The 18,906-nt window shown below is 38.6% G+C and overlaps 1 protein-coding gene across 3 annotated transcripts in view; it reads left to right on the top strand.

Annotated features, from left to right (window-relative positions):
* Window positions 1–18,906, top strand: part of CCDC191 (coiled-coil domain containing 191) — an 84,743-nt gene that overhangs the window by 11,463 nt on the left and 54,374 nt on the right. For 2 of the 3 annotated variants that reach the window (XM_036018117.1, XM_028504425.2), the window contains exons 3-7: window positions 750–891; window positions 6,110–6,247; window positions 12,894–13,072; window positions 15,384–15,607; window positions 18,152–18,305. In XM_036018117.1, coding sequence (XP_035874010.1) covers window positions 750–891; window positions 6,110–6,247; window positions 12,894–13,072; window positions 15,384–15,607; window positions 18,152–18,305 — 837 coding nt within the window. The remainder of the gene's footprint in view (window positions 1–749; window positions 892–6,109; window positions 6,248–12,893; window positions 13,073–15,383; window positions 15,608–18,151; window positions 18,306–18,906) is intronic. The other variant, XM_036018118.1, reaches the window with a different exon arrangement.

Here is an 18,906-nt window from a genome sequence, read left to right as displayed (position 1 = left end):
AAACCATATTCAAGAAGGTTTTTGAGGAACTGAAAGAACGGAGTTGTCACTACCCGAGTTAGAAGACCTAGGACACAGAAGACATGGAGGGAAGCAGGTTTATGGAGATGGGAAGGGGGAAAGCAGGGCTTTAATTGTGAAATAAGTTCTTTTATACTGTGTAGGTAAGCCAAAATGCTGAGAAAGTTTGTGCACCTCTGCCATCCCCTCCCCCAAGCCCCTGAATTTGGCCTTGTTTCTACTAGATCCTTACTGTTGACTTAAAATATTCTGAAGACTACAGTTCAGAGATTTTTTTATCCCAGTTTTATTTAGCCTATAGTTTGCCCATGTGGTGGAATACTTCTTTCAGGTTAGTAATTCAAGGAAGTATAGCTACTCTGCCTCTGGCTCACATTCATATGCAAATTTCAGTAGCATGGAAACTAATGGTATATTTTTTATTTAAAATAAAATATTCAAGTGTCAGAATCCCATAACTAATGCTTAGCAAAAGTTATCTAAAGCTTAAATAACATTTTGTTCTAATACAAACGTTGTGAACACCTGGTAAAATACTATAATTAATTTCATGTTTAATGAATGGAATTATTTAGGGTGGATGTTTAAGCCTCACAGTCCCTGCAGAAATGGAAAAATGAAAGTATTTTAGTAGCTGGTAAAAAATCAGATTCTTGAGGGTTGGAGAGAAATTTTCTAACTCTGTACAAAGTTGTCATCTTAATGGATTTTTTTCTGTTATATTAAAGAAAGTGGAGAAAGCTTCAGAATTTGGAGTTTTGAAAGCATTTTCTGCTGGAAGTTCTGATTTATTCAGAAGGCTTTGGGGCCAAAATATAGATTTGGAAACATCTGAGCAAATAGAGGATCATGATGAAGTCTATGCAGAAGGTGAGAGACTACATTTTCCTGCTTTGAAGTTAACAGTTCTTTGGAGTACAACCTATTACAGCATAACCTATAATGAATTCCAAAGTATGAAAGAAAGCTTTTCTTTCTCTTCTTCTTAAGTTTTGTTTACTTTACTGCCCTGAAGCTAATTTACTCTGGAATTAACTCAGTATTACAGGTTACGCTGTGTTTAAGGTCCATTTTGTCTTCTGAAATAGAACCACAGCCAGGGGCAGTTTGACATAAGTAACAGTTAACTAATGAGTGTTGGAAGGTATTCATGGTGGCTCAGAGGGCAGCCTGTGAATTTGACCACTGGTTTATAATTCACCTTTGTTCCTTATGAAGAGAGCCTACAACTGATCTAACTTCCCTACCTCCCCAAAGCACTTACTCCTCTGCAGTTTAGTGTTTTAGTTACTGATGCCCTGACTAACTCCGCTGTTTAGGGAAGAAGAAATTAGGAGGAACTAGCAGAAAAAGCCTGGGAAGGAGAGGCCATAGAGACAGGAGGAAAGTCAGTACCATGTGCTGGAAGCCAACTTCCATCTGGATTATTTATGTCTCCAATTATTCAGTTTACTTCTTTTATTCAACACATGTATATTTAAATCTATTCAGTGTCAGGAACTATTTTAGGCACTAGAGGAACAGGTTGTGAACAAGGCAGGCAAAGCCTTGGTTTTTATGCAGTAAACATTTTAGTGTGGGAATAAAGAAAAAATTTTAAAAATTATCAGATAGTGACAAATAATTCAAGTCTGGACCTGAATAACAAGAAGGAGCTGTCTGAGCAGTGATGGAAGAAGAACATCCCAGGCGGAGGAAAAGGTGGCATCAAGAGCTAAAGTACAGCACTGGCTGGTGTGGCTCAGTAGACTGAGCGCCACCCTGTGACCTAAGGGGTTGCTGGTTTGATTCCCAGTCAGGCACCTGCCTGAGTTGCAGGCTAGGTCTCTGGTAGAGGGTGCGTGAGAGGCAACCACACATTGATGCTTCTCTTTCTCTTTCTCCCTCCGGTACCCTCTCTCTAAAAATAAATAAATAAATAAAATCTAAAAAAAAAAAAGAGCTAAAGTACAGACAAGCTGAAAGAACTGAAAGATGACCAGTGTGGTCACCAGTGTGGCTGGAGCTTCCCAAGGGAGATGGGCTTGCAGGAGTGCACAGGAGACATGTCACACAGGAGACATGTCACACAGCGCCTTATGAACCCACAAAAAGAATTTAGATTTTCTTCAGAGTATGATGAGGCATCATTGAAAGGTTTTAAGCAGGATAATTTAAGCATTGAAAAGTTTTAATAGGATAACTTTTTTAAATGTATTAAAAATTTATTATAGAGGAGAAAAAGTGGGAAAAGGGAGAATAGTGGGAGGCTGTGGCAGTAGCTGGGGTGGCAGTAATAGTTCCTGGTCTTGGGTGGCTGGTAGTGCTGGAGACAGAGGGGCGAGCTGGATTCAGAAATTGGCAAGGGATGTCTTACCCATCCTACTTTCCATTCCGCCAACAGGATTACACAATATACTTCTGAGGAGTCCTGCAGTTAAACATGTTTTTACTTATCCCATTTCCCAACTTTCCTATACCATGGAACTTTTTATCCAGAAATACCTGTTATTATCTGGAGAAACTAGTGACCGTGTTAGGAAGTACTGGTATATGGATGGAATGTGGTTTTTGAAGGTTTTTATCCTCTTCGCCTCTCATGAACCAGCTGTTAATATCCTACACGAGCTAGTGTTCTGAGAACGTCCTTTGAGAAATTCTGCTTTAAGTAAGCCTTCTGTACCCCTCCTCTGGTCCAGCGTGAGGAGTTCCTACAGTTGAGCACTCCAGGGAAAGTTACCATTTTTACTCTTTTGGAACGCTTTATAGCATAGTAGTCCCCCCTTGCCCATGGTTTCACTTTCCACAAAAAAAATATTAAATGGAAAATTCCATAAATAAATAAAATGCATAAATTTTAACTTGCATGTCATTTTGAGTAGAGGATGAAATCTCTCACTGTCTGCTTTGTTTTAATGTGAATCATCCCTTCGTCCAGCTTATCTGCACTGAAAATCACTGCCCTCCCCTTGGTCACCTAGTAGCCGTCCTGGTTACCAGGTCTACCTGGTAGTCTACCACTATTGTAGACTGCAATAGTATCACAATGCTTGTGTTCAAGTAACATTTATTTCAGTTAATAATGGCCCCAAAGTACAAGAATAGTGATGCTGGCAATTCAGATATGCCAAAGAAGCTGTAAGTGCTTCCTTTAAGTAAAAAGGTGAATGTAGAACAATAAGATATTTTGAAAGAAAAACTACATTCACATAAGTTTTACCACGGTATATTGTTATAACTGTTCTGTTTTACCATTAGTTATTGTTAATCTCTTATTGTGCCTAATTATAAACTAAACTTTATTATAGGTATGTATGTATAGGATAAAACAGTACACGTAGGATTTGGTACTGTCCACTGTATCAGGCATTTGCTGGGGGTCTTAGAACATTTCTCCCATGGGTAAGGGGGTGCGGGACTATTGTAAACCTCTATTTACCAATGAAGTGTGCTTAGTAGATCTGAATTATTCTATATATAAGTTATTATACACCTAAATATCTGAATTATACACAGGGTGACTCAATAAATGTCTGCTCCCTTTCTCTACTTTCCTCTGAAAGCCAAAAATGTTTGCTGCTAGTATACTTTTTACATCTACTTTCTACTACCTTAATTCATTTTTTCCCATTTTATGTATCATAGCTATCTATATTAAGTGTCTTTTCGCATCATTTAATATATTAGAAACATTCCATTCTCTCAGAGCTATGTGTTAATGATATTAATGATGAAGATAATGCTGACATATGAGGGGGGAACTCCCCAAATGGAATAATTTTCTGGAGGGCACGCCCCTGGTAGTACAGACTTCCCCTGCTAGGTGAGTACTCTAGGAACCAATCTGTGTGAGTGTACCAACTGGTGTTATCATGAGAGGCTGGGTTCAGCCTCAGTGTGAAGACTGTTTCAACCCATTGCCCCTTTCATGGTGGGTAATTGACCAGCGCACCTGCCCACACTGTGCTCAGTGTTTCTGACCAGAAGCGGCATGACTCCAATGCCCTGTACTCCCTGTTCACCTAAACTCACCCCAAGTGACTTTTCTTTTCCCTTGGTTTGTTTCCCTGAATGAAAAAGTCCTCAAAGGGAAACATTTTGCCCATGTGGAAAAAGTGCAAGAAAAAAATGGCAGAAGCACTAAAAGCCACCAAAATTGAAGAGTTCAAAAACTCTTCTGAGCAGTGGCAGTGCATCTCAGTAGGTGTATTGCATCAAATGGAGAGAACTTTGAAGGTGACTGAAGTTTAAACATGTAAGAATAAATACACAATTTTTTATAAATAAATTTTGGGGGGAATATTTTTCTTTTTTGAAACCCCCATACCATACCCATAAGAACTTTGGAGATGAAGAAGGTAATACTAAAGTAGATGTTTCTCACCTATGTATTTAAGGTTTTTCTTGATATCACTAGGAAAGAAATCCAAATGCAGTTGGCTTTTGAGATATCACATTCAGTTTTTTGTCTCCTGTCTCAATGACCCGTCCCTCCTAGTTTGCTTTCCTGGTTCTGCCTTATCTCTGCGGCCCGTAAATACTGCAGTTCCTCAGGGTTCGTCCTTGAACCAGTCTCTATCCACCTTCCTCTGGCAACTCCATCCACTTTTACAGCTTTAGGTACCATCTGTATACTAACAGCACCCACATTAATTTCTTCAGCTTGGATTTCTTCACCTCTCCCCTGAAATACCCATTTGACATCCCTGTTCGGATATCTCATAAGCATCTCAAACCTAACAAGTCTAAAACTGAGCTCCTGACCTTCCTCCCAACCTGCTGTTCCCTTGGCCTTCCCTGGCTCAGTAAGTAAGTGGTATCTCCATTCTTGCAGATGCTTAGGCCAAAAACCTGTACATTTTTTTTCTCTCACATTCCACATCCAGTCCATCAGCAAATCATGTCAACTTTACCTCAAAACATTATTTTTTAGAATATTACCATTTGTAATAGCTCTACTCGAGGTCCGGGCCATCATCACCCCTCTCCTAGATCACTGCATTTGTCTTCCAGTTAGTATGCCCTGCCTCCATGTGTATCCCCTATAGTTTATTTCAACATACTAGGCAGAGTGGCCTGGTTGCTCACAGCCCTCCTGGGGCTTCCCATTGCATTCAGCGTAAAAGCCAAAGTACCTAGAATGGTGTCAGGACTCTAAAGGAAGGGTTTTCAGCCTCGACACTGTTGACATTTTGGGCCAGATAATTTTTGTTGGTGCTGCCACGTGCATTGTAGGATGTTTAGCAGCGTCCCTAGTCTCCACCTGCTAAATGCCAATATCATCTCCTCCAGTTGTGACAACAAAAAATGGCTTCAGGCATTGCCAGATGTCCCTTGGAGCCCATTTTTGCCCTAATCTAGAACCACTGATCTAAACCTGATTCCCATATTACCACTACCACCTCATCTTTTCCCCTTTCTCCCAGTGCCCTTCACTCACTCCTCTCCCGCTACACTACCTTACTATTTCTCCAACACACTAAACACTTGCCTGCCTTAGGCATGGAATAATGTCCCTTACATATCCATATGACTCACACTCTCACTTCCTCCCCTTCTTTGCTAAAATATCTTCTTTGTTAGGCATCCTTTTACTACCCAATTTAAAACTACCAACACCTATCTTCCATTTCTTATATACCATTTCTTTTTCTCCTGCTTTGATTTTCTTTTTTTTTTTTTTTTAAGATTTTATTTATTTATTTTTAGAGAGGGTAAGAGAGGGAGAGAAACATCAGTGTATGGTTGCCTCTCGTTTGCCCCCTACTGGGAACCGGCCCACAACCCAGGCATGTGTCCTGATTGGGAATCGAACTGGTAACCTTTTGGTTCACAGGCCAGTGCTCAAGCTACTGAGCCACACCAGCCAGGACCCTGCTCTTCTGCTCTACTTGTTCATGGTCTCTCTTCCCCAATTAGAATGTAAGCTTTCTGGTGTAGGTGTAATTTTTCCTGTTTTGTTCACTGCTGTATTTCTAGCATCAAGAACAATGCATCTGGACAAATGATCAGTGCTCAATTAATATTTACTGAATGAAGAAAACAGTGAATGATGAAAGGTCTCTGAAGTAACTGAAATACTAAAAAAATGTTTTTGTTTCATTGGTAGCTCAGGAGCTGGTCAGTGAGTGGCTAGACACCAAACTTAAGCAAGAACTAGCAAGTGATGGGGAAGCTGAAGACACTGTGTCAAGTATCCCTCCTGTGTTAGAAGCCAGTGGTTGTTTAGAACATGACAAGTTTGATGGTAAGAACTGATCTCATTGTTCTAAGCTTTAGCATCCAATAAATGTGTCTAAGATGTCTTTTTTTTTTAAAGATTTTATTTATTTCTAGAGAGAGGGGAAGGGAGGGAGAAAGAGAGGGAGAGAGACATCAGTGTGACAGAGAAACATCTATTGGATGAGTGTCATATGCACCCCAACCAGAGACTGAACCCACAACCTAGGCAAGTACCCTGACATGGAATCGAATTGGCAACCTTTCACTGTCCAGGACAACACCCAACCAACTAGCCACATTGCTCAGGGCAAGGATGTGTTTATTTTTAATTGTTTTGAATAATAAATATGTTATTTAGCTTTTCAGTGTTTTGTTTATGTTTATAATTGGCTTTAATTTTTCTTGATTCAATTTAAATTATCTATATCCTCAGTAAATTCATGATGTTCTTTAACATATTCTATGATTTATAATTCTTATGATTATAATGGTAAGTAATGCTGTTTAAGAGTGCTTCTTCCTATGTTGTCAGATGACTGTTTACTTTGGACACTGCATTTAAACACCCATATATCATTTTATATTTATAAAATCCTTTATATATCTTTATAAAACAGTTATTCCTTGTACACAGAGCTAGTGTCAGACAAGTTAAATATAGCTAACTTGTGATGATTCCTCAAATGTAGCCAGAGTCTTGAGACTTTTTCCCCTGAGCATAATGGTAGGCAGGGTGACAGTGGTGGCAGCTCCTCATGCATTGCTCAGACTCCCTTGGTGAACACATCTGGCAGCGTTCCCTTTGTTAGGAACCTTCAATATCACCAGCTCAGGAATCACAAAGCCACGAGCTCTTCAAGTTAGAGAAATCCTTCAAGATCACCTAGCCTGATCTATTCTCTTCACCCCCTACACAGAGATCCTTCTACAGTACACCTAACGTGGGGTGATACAATCTCTGCCTGAACACCTCCCAGGACAGAGGGCCTGCTCTTTGGAGGGGCCCCTTCTGCTGTTGTGAGGCTCTACTCTTCATTGCATTTTCTCTTAGTTAGGAGAGTTAGAATTTTATCCTCAGGAACTTTTTTTTAACTCTTTTAAATATATTTTATTGATTACGCTATTACAGTTATCTATTTTTTTCTCCCCTTTATTCTCTTCTGTCCTGTACCCCTCCTGCCACCAGCATCCTCCCCCTCTTAGTTCATGTCCATGGGTCATACGTATAAGTTCTTTGGCTTCTCCATTTCCCATGCTATTTTTAACCTCCCCATCTGTTTTGTACATACCATTTATGCTTCTTATTCCCTGTACCTTTCCCCCTATTCCTTCTCCCTTCCCTCCCCACTGATAACCCTCCATGTGATCTCTATTTCTGTGAATCTGTTCCTGTTCTAGTTGTTTGCTTAGTTCATTTTTGTTTTTTTAGGTTCAGTTGTTGATAGTTTGAGTTTGTTGTCATTTTACTATTCATATTTTGTTTTTGATTTTTAAATGCTAATTTTATTTTGCTGTTGGTATTTTTGATCATCTTTTTCTTAGATAAGTCCCTTTAACATTTCATATAATAAGGGCTTGGTGGTGATGAACTCCTTGAACTTGACCTTATCTGAGAAGCACTTCATCTGTCCTTCCATTCTAAATGATAGCTTTGCTGGATAGAATAATCTGGGATGTAGGTCCTTGCCTTTACTGACTTGGAATACTTCTTCCCAGCCCCTTCTTGCTTGCAAGGTCCCTTTTGAGAAATCAGCTGACAGTCTTATGGGAACTCCTTTGTAGGTTACTGTCCCCTTATCTCTTGCTGCTTCTAGGATTCTCTCCTTCATTTTTACTTTGGCTAATGTCATTATGATGTGCCTTGGTGTGTTCCTTCTTGGGTCCAATATTTTTGGGACTCACTGAGCTTCTTGGACTTCATGGAAGTCTATTTCCTTTGCCAGATTGGGGAAGTTCTCCTTTATTATTTGTTCAAATAACTTTTCCACTTGTTGCTCTACCTCTTCTCCTTCTGGCACCCCTATAATTCGTATGTTGGAATGTTTAAAGTTGTCCCAGAGGATCCTAAGCCTCTCCTCAGTTTTTCGAATTCTTGTTTTTTCATTCTGTTCTAGTTGAACATTTATTTTTTTCTTCTGTTCCAAAGCATTGATTTGAGTCCCAGTTTCCTTCCCTTCACTGTTGGTTCCTTATATACTTTTCTTTATTTTGCTTTTCATAGCCTTCACTTTTTCCCTCCATTCAGCAACTGAGCTCAACCAGTTCTGTGAGTATCATGATTATCAGAGTTTTGAATTGTGCATCTGATAGGTTGGCTCTCTCTTTGTCGCTTAGCTGTATTTTTTCTGGAACCTTGATCTGTTCTTTCATTTGGGCCGTTTTTATTTGTCTCAGCATGCCTGTTACGTAGTAAGAGGCGGAGCCTTAGGTGTTCACCAGGGCAGGGCAACCCTCGTTGCTGCTTGGTGGCGCTGTATGTGTGGGAGGGGCCTGAGAGGGAACAATGCCACTTGCTCAGCTCTTGGCCAACTTTCAGTCACTTCCCCCACCTCCCACAAGCAAATTGGGCCCTTCTGGTGCCGATTCCTGGGTGGGTGAGTTTGTGTGCATTAGGACCCTGTGGGTCTCTCCAATGAACTCTCCTGTGAGGCTGGGAGTTTCTCCTGTAGCCTCAACCCCCAAAGATTTTTTCAGTCAGAGGTTTTGAGGCTTTATTTCCCTGTGCTGGAACTCTGGGTTGGTTGTCTGTCTTGCTTCCCAGTTGTTTCTACCAGTTTATCTGCACACAAATGTGGACTGCCCCATCTGCCAGCTGCCCTGTCACCCACCCTGTTTCTCCAGCTGCGGCCTTGCCTCGAGTCCTCTCTGCCCCGGCTTCCCATTCCTGGCCCTCCTACCGGTCTGGATGAATGTTGCTTCTTTAACTCCTTGTGTTACAGAACAGACCCCGGGGGGAGTGAATGATATACTATTACCAAAAGGACTCCCCCTTTTTCTCTAGGGGTTCCCCCCTGTACTAGGTTTGCTTTGCCTGCCACCAGAAGAAAGACATCTCTCAATACCAGAGATCAGTGAAAAGGAAAGGAATTATTTATTCAAAGGTTATACAGACTTAGAGTAATGACTTAATGTCTTCGTTAAAATACTAAAGTTCTTTACAATACCCACAAATACACACAGTCCTTCCTTCTCCCTCTGCCCAGTCCAGGGTACCGTATCTCAGAAAAAGAAGTAGAAGTCCGTGATTCAGGCTCCTGGCACCATCAGCTGTGTCATCACCACGATCTCCAGTTAATCCAAAGCCATGTGGCACCTTCTCATGGCCCATCAGCAAGAGTCCTTTCACTCCTTTTCTTCCAGGCAAAGTCTCTCCTGCTTCCTAAGCCACATGGCAACAGGTAGCAACCCGAACCCACTTGGTGATTCCTGTCAGGGCTTCTGCCTCTGGGTTTAAATCCCAGTACCAATCTTCCTCTGCAGCCCCATTTCCAACTCCTCCCACACCTGCCAGCATTCCTGTATCCTTCCAGCTTTGCTGGGCTGCCATAGTAAGTCCGCGAGGCATGGCCCATGGCTTGGAGCCAGTCATCTCCAAGCTCTCACGCAGGCGCTGTAACCAGGGGGAGTTGCTTCCCAGTTATATCCTGGGTTGAAGTCACTCCCATCCCCCTGGCTCAAAGCATGGCCACAGCAATTTAACATATCTGTGAAACCAGTTAGAGGCTTTAGATATGTTAAATGATGATGCCAAAAGTTAGCTGCAAAGCTGTTGCCGTACAAAACAGCTCTCTATGGCCCTCCATGTGTCCCTTCCCCCAGCTCAGATTGGTGGGGGTAAGGACATCATATATATATTTTTCTCTAATATTTCCTGAACACCCTGAGTTCTGAACCCCATTAGAAATCCCTATTTGCCCCCCTCTTGACCACACCCTGTTATACTTGGTTGTAACCAAGTGTATGGACTTACATACACTCGACTTTCTGGCCGTTCTGGTCATTTTTTGTTTTTAAATTTGTTGCTGTCCTTTTGATTGTGTGAGGAGGCACAGTGTGTCTACCTACACTTCCATCATGGCCAGAAGTTGTCCTCAGTAACTTTTACCCTATAATGCCACAGAAAATAATAATGTATTCCCTTTCTCAAGAACAGTCTTTATGTTTTTGTGGAAGCTGTAATAATATCTGATCCCTCATATACTCTACTGCTCCTAGATTGAATTAACCCCAGTTCTCTCAACAGTTCTTTATTATCTAATTGTGTCTAGATCTTATCCCAGTTGCCACCTTCTGAATGTTTTCTAGTTTATTAATATCATTATTAAAGTGAGGCATTTTAGTACTTCATATTTATTCTGAAGCACATATGAAATGTAGTGAAACTATTATTTCCTTTCCTATGGTGCTAATACAGCTAGTTATGTCTCTTTACTTAGGCTGGCTATTACTGCCTAGTGTCATACCAGATCTCACTCATCTTATGCTTATAGAGTTTTGTTTTGGGGGAGTTAGTTTAATTTAATTTCATTTTTTTTAGTAAAACATTAAACAAAATTATTATGTAGCCATAAAAACGATGCTTACCAAAAATATTAATTAACATGTGATTATCTCAGTAGACATAGGAAAAGTACTTTGACCTAATTAAAAACTCTTAACAAACTAGTAATAGAAGGTAAAGTCTTTAACTTAACAAAGGGCATTTACATAAGACATATCAAAAACAAATACCAAGATGATAAATGTATTTCCTTCCTTATCAGGAATTATATTAAATATAAATGAATTAAACATTCCAATCAAAAGACAGATTGGCAGATTGAATTTAAAAACATGACCTACCTATATGCTATTTATAGGAGACACAATTTAGTTTCAAAGATATAAAAAGGTTGAAAGTAAAAGGGTGGAAAAAGATAACTATGCAAACAGTGACCAGAAAAAGAACAAGAGCAGCTTGCTAATACAAGAAAAAAAAAGACTAAGATTTTTTTTTAAAAAGTGTTACTGGAGACAAAAAAGGGCATTTTATAATGATCAAAGGGTCAATCCATCAAGAAAACATAAGCATAAACGTATGTACATGTAACAAAAGAGTCCCAAAATATGTGAAGCAGAAACTGACAAAATTGGAGGGAAAAATAGGTAGTTCAACAATGTCAGCTAGAAACTTCAATACCCCATTTTATTTTACTTTATTTTTAAGATTTTATTTATTTATTTTTAGAGAGAGGAGAAGGGAGGGAGGAAGAAAAGGAGAGAGAAACATCAATTGGTTACCTCTTGCATGACCCCAGCCAAGGACTTGGCCCACGACCCAGGCTTGTGCCCTGACCAGGAGTCAAACTAGCAACCGTTTGGTTTACAGGATGATGCCCAACCCACTGAGCCACACCTGTCAGGGCAATATCCTATTTTTAATAGTGTATGTAACTACATAGTGTACTAAACAGAACATCAACAAGGAAGATGTTCAGTATTGTGAATTGTTAGGGTAACACAAGTTAAAACTACCACTTACATACCTATTAAAATGGTTTAAATTAAAAGACCTTACTAAGTATTGGTAAGGATGTAGAAGAACTGGCATGTTCCTATACTGCTAGTGAGAATATAAAATCATATAGCCACTTTGGAAAATAGTTTGGCAGTTTCTTAAAAAGTTTCTCTTCCCAAGGGAAGAGAAAGGACATGTTTATATAAGAACTTGTACATAAATGTTCATAACAACTTTATTTGTAATAGCCCAAATCTGGAAATAACCAAAATGTTATTTCCACAGATGAAGGATTGAATAAGCTGTGGTATACATTTGCAATGGAATACTACTCATCAATAAAAAGAGATAAACTATTGATACAACATGGGTGAATCTCAAAATAATTACGCTGCGTAAAAGAAGCCTGACCTTCCCTACCCCCAAGAGTACATAGCATAGATTTAAATGATACAAAATTCTAAAAATGTGACTAATCTGTAGTGATGGAAAGCAGGTCTGTGTTTGCTTGGGTTAGGGCAGAGAGCTTGGGGAAGAATGGGAGGAAGAGTTACAAATAAGCATGAGGACGTTTCTGAGGCTGACAGATGTGTTCATTATCTTGATTGTATTAACGGTTTATTGGTATATGTGTATGTCAAAACTTATTGTAAACTTTTAAATATTTAGTTTATTTGTTAATTACAACTGCAGTTGTTATTTTAAAAAAAATAGAGCCCTGGCCAGTGTAGCTCAGTTGGTTGGAGCATTGTCCCATAGACCAGAAGGTCTTGGGTTTAATCTCCGGTAGGGGCGTATATGGAACAGAAACCAATCAATGCTTCTCTTTCTCCACCCCCACTTCTAAAAACAACAAGAATATGTCCTCAGGTGATGATTGAAAACAAAAAAGGTAACAGAGTCCTCAAGGATGTTTAGATTAAATAAATTTGCGAGGAAGTCTTTAGTGACATGGGTGAGGGCAATTCTTCATGAGTAGAGGTATTTTCCCTCTCAGTGCAGTTAATTGGTGAGGACTATACTCATCCAATTGGCATTATCAGTTACTATGTATTGAACACTAACACTATTGTATTTTTATTGTACCAGCATTGTTTATATAAATATGGAAATTATCTTAACATTTTTAAATTTATTTTTTTTTCTTTTTTTGTCATTTTTCTGTTTCCCCCAGATTTCTGTGGCTATTTGGAGGAAGAAGAGGAAAGTACCACTGTTCAAAAATTTATAGACCATCTGCTCCATAAAGATGTGGTGGATTCTGGGATGTTGGAAGATCTTGGAATGAATGGAAAGCAAGACAAGAAGTGGCAGAAGGATCCTCGTCTTACCATGGAGATAAGACATAAGCAGGTGGGAGGGAAAAACAAAATTAAAATGGATAACAGGAAGCAATCTTTGTATAACACATTTAATAAGCTTAAATAAAGACTGAGGATTTATTATGAAAAAGGGTGCCATCTGTGGTTCAGTTAGAAAGAATAAAATAAAAGAACTTCAGAAGAAAAGTAGTGCTCATAAACTGAGGATAGGAAACTATTTAAGAAACTTCCAAAAAGGGAATAATTGAATTTGACCAATAGAGCTGTGGGATGAACTTTATTAGTTGGATGTGGTACTTCCTGTTATAAGTATGTAGATTGGGTTTTGCTTGAATTTGGTTTTTGAATTGAGACATCAGTATATTAATATCATGAATATTCTGGTGAATGTTATAATGATAATGCTTTTCTAGACAACTGAAAAAAATTCACTCATTTTGTGATTATAATTTGAAAGGGAGGACAAATCTGAATTAAATCTAGTTCAGCTGTTTTGAATTAGAAAGTCATATGGAAACTTTCTTTTCTCTCAAGGGAACAGTAGGTTATAGGAAAAAGATGCATCTCCACACTTTGCAGAGAAGCTTCAGGGAATCAGAAGGACCATATCTTTGCCACATGTCCATAGCTGAGACTAAACCAGAATTCATGTGTACACATGTGTGCTGTCTTTCATAACACTGAACTTCTGATTGCTTTAAACGATAAGGTGTGCCTAATCAGGACTGGGCATGTTAGAAAAACTGCACAGAAGTACACCCTGGTTCAGATTTGTAACAAGAAGGAAGAAAGACATTTCAATAAGAGATAGTCATTACCTAGAAGTCATATCTGGAGGGTTAGATATGAGTAAAGTCAAGTGAAGCAGGAGGGAAAGGACCACTCCTTAATTTATAACTGTCACGCCTCTAGCAGGGGTGTCCAACCTTTTGGTGTCTCTACGCCACACTAGGAAAAGAAGAGTTGTCTTGGGCCACACATTAAATACAGTACAACACATGACCATAAAAAAATATCTTTGTGTTCTGAGTAAATTTAGAATTTTTTGTTGGGCTGCACTCACAGCCACCCTGGGCTGCATGCAGTGCACAGGCAGCAGGTTGGACACCCCTGCAAATTAGTTGATTTTTTAAAATTACTGTGCTTATTCAGAGATATCTGTGAAGTTCATGGTTTTGATTTTCAAATTTGACCCAGAATCACTAATATATTTAAATAGTGATAGAAATGAATAAAGGATTGTGGTGTTCCTTAAGGCAATACAGATGCTCCTTGACTTATGATGAGGTTACACCTCAATATATCCACTGTAAGTTGAAAATATCGTGAGTCAAAACTGCATTTACCATTTTTTGCCATGTATAATGCACTTCTGTGTATAGTGCACACCCACATTTTTGGCCCAAACTTTCAGGAGAAAAATCTTTTGTTTTAATTTTTAATTCAATTTTTTACTTATTTATATTTAGAAACAAAATTGATTAACATATTCCAGGGTATTCTTTTGCATATAATATTATTATTGCTCTCTAGTGTTACACTTTTAATGCATAAGCATAAATAAAAGAAGTAAAAACATCTATATAGAAATGGAATTAGTACTACCCATGTATAATGTGTATCCTTATTTTTCCCTCAAAAATTTGGTCAAAAATTGCACATGTACACAGCAAAATACGGTAACACACCTTCTGCCCAGCCCACCTTAAACGTGCTCAGGACATTTACATTAGCTTCCAGGTGGGCCAAATAATCTCACTGCTGCTGCCCAGTATTACAAGAGTGTGTTATACCACATACCACTAGCCCAGAAAAAGATCAAAATTCAGAATTTGAAGTATGGTTTCTACTGAAGACATGTTGCTTTTGTACCTTTGTAAAGTCAAAAACTTGTAAGTCAAACCATCATAAGTTGGAAACCATCTATAAATCACCGTTCTATCCTTCACAGTGTAGCCTCCCCAAAATATTATTTTTGAAAAGATTATAATTAGTATGCAGACATGGCATAAATAAGTAGTAGTAATGTATATTTTGAAAAATCTTATGGGTGGGAAATCATTACTAAATAAGAATACAGACCTTGGCAGCTGACCCATTAGATTTTCAACTTTTCCGTGGTGCAGATAATTCCCTAACTGTTTGAGAGTCATCTTACCTAACTTCACTTAGAATTTTGTATTGGCCCTTACTCAGTAAACAAATGAATTCCCTCCATTCTTCCGATAAACAGTGGGGTTCTGGAGCAGAATGGGTATATTCTGAACTTCAAAATGTGTTCTATGATTTTGCAAATCTCTTCTACTTGAAAAGCTGCGTTTTACCCTTGTATTCTCCTTAAGGTAAAAGAAAATCGCTTAAGACGGGAGAAAGAATTAGAGCGCCAGAGAATTGAAAAGACCCTGAAAAAATCGGCCTTCTTAGAGGCTCAGTATCTGGTACAGGAAGAGAAGAAAAGGAAGGCTCTGGAGGCCAAGAAAGAGGAGGAGGAGATTCAAAGGGAGATGGTAAAGCTGCGGAGAGAGATAATTGAGAGGAGGCGCACCGTGGAAGAGGCTTGGAAAATGTAAGTCAGCTGCAATGAGCAGTGTAGAGTTCGTTTTTTGTTTAAGCAGTCATTTTGGAAGTACTCTAAAGTTTTTTTAAGTGAACAAACATTAAAATTACAAAACACAACAAAGAAATCACCCACTATTCTACCATCTTAACAAATTAACTCTTTTCACTCTTCCATATGTCTTCCTGGTCTTTGTCCTTTTACATACTTAATTTACATACTATAAAGTGCATTTAATTTGTTATCTGATTGTTGTAATTATCACATTAACTGGAGTCCTGAGGTCTGTACATTACTCCATTGAGTTCTATACCATAATTTATATAATAATCTCCCCTCCTTATAATGGTAAGCATTACAGCTATTTCAGACTTTTTCACTAATAGTGCACTGAGCATCCTTAAGCAAAGAACTTTTTTATTCTTTTGAATTATATTCTTAGGATTGTAATTACTGAGTTAAATGGTATAGGCCTTTTTATGACTCTTGTAATGTTGCCAAGTTGCTTTCCAAATGGATTGGACTTATTATATTACTATTGCTGGCCGTGGGCCAGTTTACCAGTTTTCTTAGCATTGAGAAGTATCATCATTTTCAATATATTTTGCACTTGTAATAGGTATTATATTGGTTAGTTTCCATCTCTTAGATTACCTGAACATTTTGAAGGTTTAACATGTTTCCTTATGCACAGTCACTAATTGTGCCTCATTCTATTGTGAATGGTGTCAGTGTAGTGTCTTATGACAATCATAGGGAGAGTCTGCATTGCCAGGCTGCCACTGATAAAGAAAAGGATATCTGACATAAAAGGAAAATCAAAATAGTTCTCACAGGATGTAGTACTATTGTGTATCCTCATGAAGAAAATGAGCTTCACAAAGGAAATAACATGTATTTATTCAGAGACACAGCATTGATGCTTGAACTGCAAAGGCCTTGGAACAGTGTGCCTGAAGTGACTGAATACTCAGAGAGGCCACAAAGACCTATTAAATAACCGCTTCCACCCCCATTAGCCCACACAGCTTTTCCCTCTGTGTTCTTGATTGCTCTCATTCTACCCAGTTTAAAACAGCTCTGCAGTGGGCTTGCCCTTCACTTTCAAGTGCTAGGCTCAGGCCTCCTCTGGATGCCATTCCTCTTAGAAAGCAATCACCAGTGTTTTAGTGACTTCTTGCTAAGGTCAACCATGCTCTTCCCGTTGCTCTTAAGCCCTGAGAAATCTAGGCTGACCTGAAATAAACTGTGAAGCAAGTAAAATTTGTTGGTAGCAGGGAGCTCTGCTCCAGTGGGCACTCAGCAAATGATCACTCACCAGTCATTTCTTTTAAAAGTTAGAATTTTATCCATGGTTACAGTGAAACAGATACTGTGCTCTTCTTCTGGCGGATGAACTGATTTAAACGTTCCAGAAGGCAATTTGGCAATAAACACAAGAGCCATAAAAATGTTAGTATCACTTGACCTGGGAATTTCCACTTCTAGGGAAACTGCCCTAAGAAAATGATCAGAAATCCAGACAAAGATTTGTGCAAAAAGATAATTAAAGTAATATTATTTATGATAACAGGCATTAATAAATAGTGGAGAAATGAATAAACAGTGACTCTACAGTGAAACAGCACTGGCATGTTATCAGTGTTTTAGTCTGTGTGGAAATATGGATAGCTTTTATCTCCATCCAGTTTTTTACCATGAGCAGATAATACTTTTCTACTTTTCAGAGCACATTATAACAATTTCACTTCATTTAATCCATGTTTTATTTTAAAAAAGGAATAAATTAAGGCTCAAAAATAATCACCATACCATGTAGTTTATTGTTTTTGTTTTGAAGATTTATTTATTTATTTATTTTTAGAGAGTGAAGGGAGGGAGAAAGAGAGAGAAACATCAATGTGTGGTTGCCTCTTGAACATCCCCTACTGGGGACCTGGCCTGCAACCCAGGTATGTGCTCTGACTGGGAATCAAGCTAGCAACCCTTTGGTTCTCAGGCCAGCACTCAGTGCAAAGAGTCACACCAGCCAGGGCCCTATCATGTAGTTTTAAAGCCAGATCATTATGTAAGTGAAATGAGCCAGGCACTGAAACACAAATACCATATGATCTCACCTATAAGTGGAACCTAATCAACAAAACAAACAAGCAAGCAAAAGGTAACCAGAGACATTGAAATAAAGAACAAACTGACAGTAACCAGAGAGTGGGGGGAGGGGGGTTATGGGACAAAAAAAGGAAGGGATGTCAAGGAACATGTTTAAAGGACACATGGGCAAAGCCAAAGAGAGTAGGATCAAGGATGGTAGGTGGGGATGGGTGGGGCGGGGGTGGGGAGTGTTGGGGGAAAATGAAGACAGCTATACTTATACAACGTTAAAAAAATAATAAAATAAAATGAAATGAAAATTTTAAAAATAAATAAATAAATAAAGCCAGATCTAAATCTGTGTCTTCTGATGGAAAATTTAGTCTTCATTCCACAATGGTCTGTAATTACTCATTATTAAGTCTATTGTTTATGTATGTATTTTTAAATTGTTATAAACAGAGAAAAGAAAAAGCAAGAAGAAAGTTCTCCAAAACATCCAGAGAAGGGCATGTTTCAACATGTTCATATTCTTCAGGAGGAAGAAAAATTGGCAAAAGAAAGAAAGAAGAAACTGAAAGAGTTATTAATTCAAACTTACAAGGAAAATCACCAGGTGGGACTTGTAATGTTTTTTTATTCATCATTCTGTCACATCATCTATAAGCATTCTTGTAGAATGGCAAAGGGCTCCATCAGCAATGGGGCAAAATAACACTAAGCCCAACTGAGTAACTTTTTCAGAAAGCTAGTTGTATTTGATGGTGGCATTTTGGATTAATGGTCAAGAGATCATAATTATTCAGATATAAAATAGCAAGAATTTGGTCAGAGTTTTGGCTTTAGGAATAAAGAGGAAAGTGTGGTGGGGAGGTAATGTTAAGAACTGGGATTAACATTTTGAGAAAGATTGGCAAATAGTCTTCGATGCTGCATTCTTCATGAAGTTAGTTCATCCTGCTGCAGTAACCGCTTGGATTTCTGACAGTAAGTAGGAAGGGAAATCAGTACTCAGGGGGCCTTCTTGAGATGGCATAAGGAAAAAGTGCTGTGATGTATTACCCAGCCAGTGAGAGATGAATAAGACTTGTGTTCCCAATAAGATTAACTTTTAAATTTTATTGAAGCCTGCTGTACAAGAAGAAATAATGTATGTTTTAGATAGAAGTGCTAGGTATGAATTTAAGACACATAAGAGTTTTACAAATTGAGTGCCC

Source organism: Phyllostomus discolor, chromosome 2 (genome assembly GCF_004126475.2).
Source record: "Phyllostomus discolor isolate MPI-MPIP mPhyDis1 chromosome 2, mPhyDis1.pri.v3, whole genome shotgun sequence".
Taxonomy (NCBI): Eukaryota; Metazoa; Chordata; class Mammalia; order Chiroptera; family Phyllostomidae; genus Phyllostomus; species Phyllostomus discolor.
The sequence above is the reverse complement of the archived record's forward strand: the minus strand, read 5'-3'. Positions and strand labels throughout refer to the sequence as shown.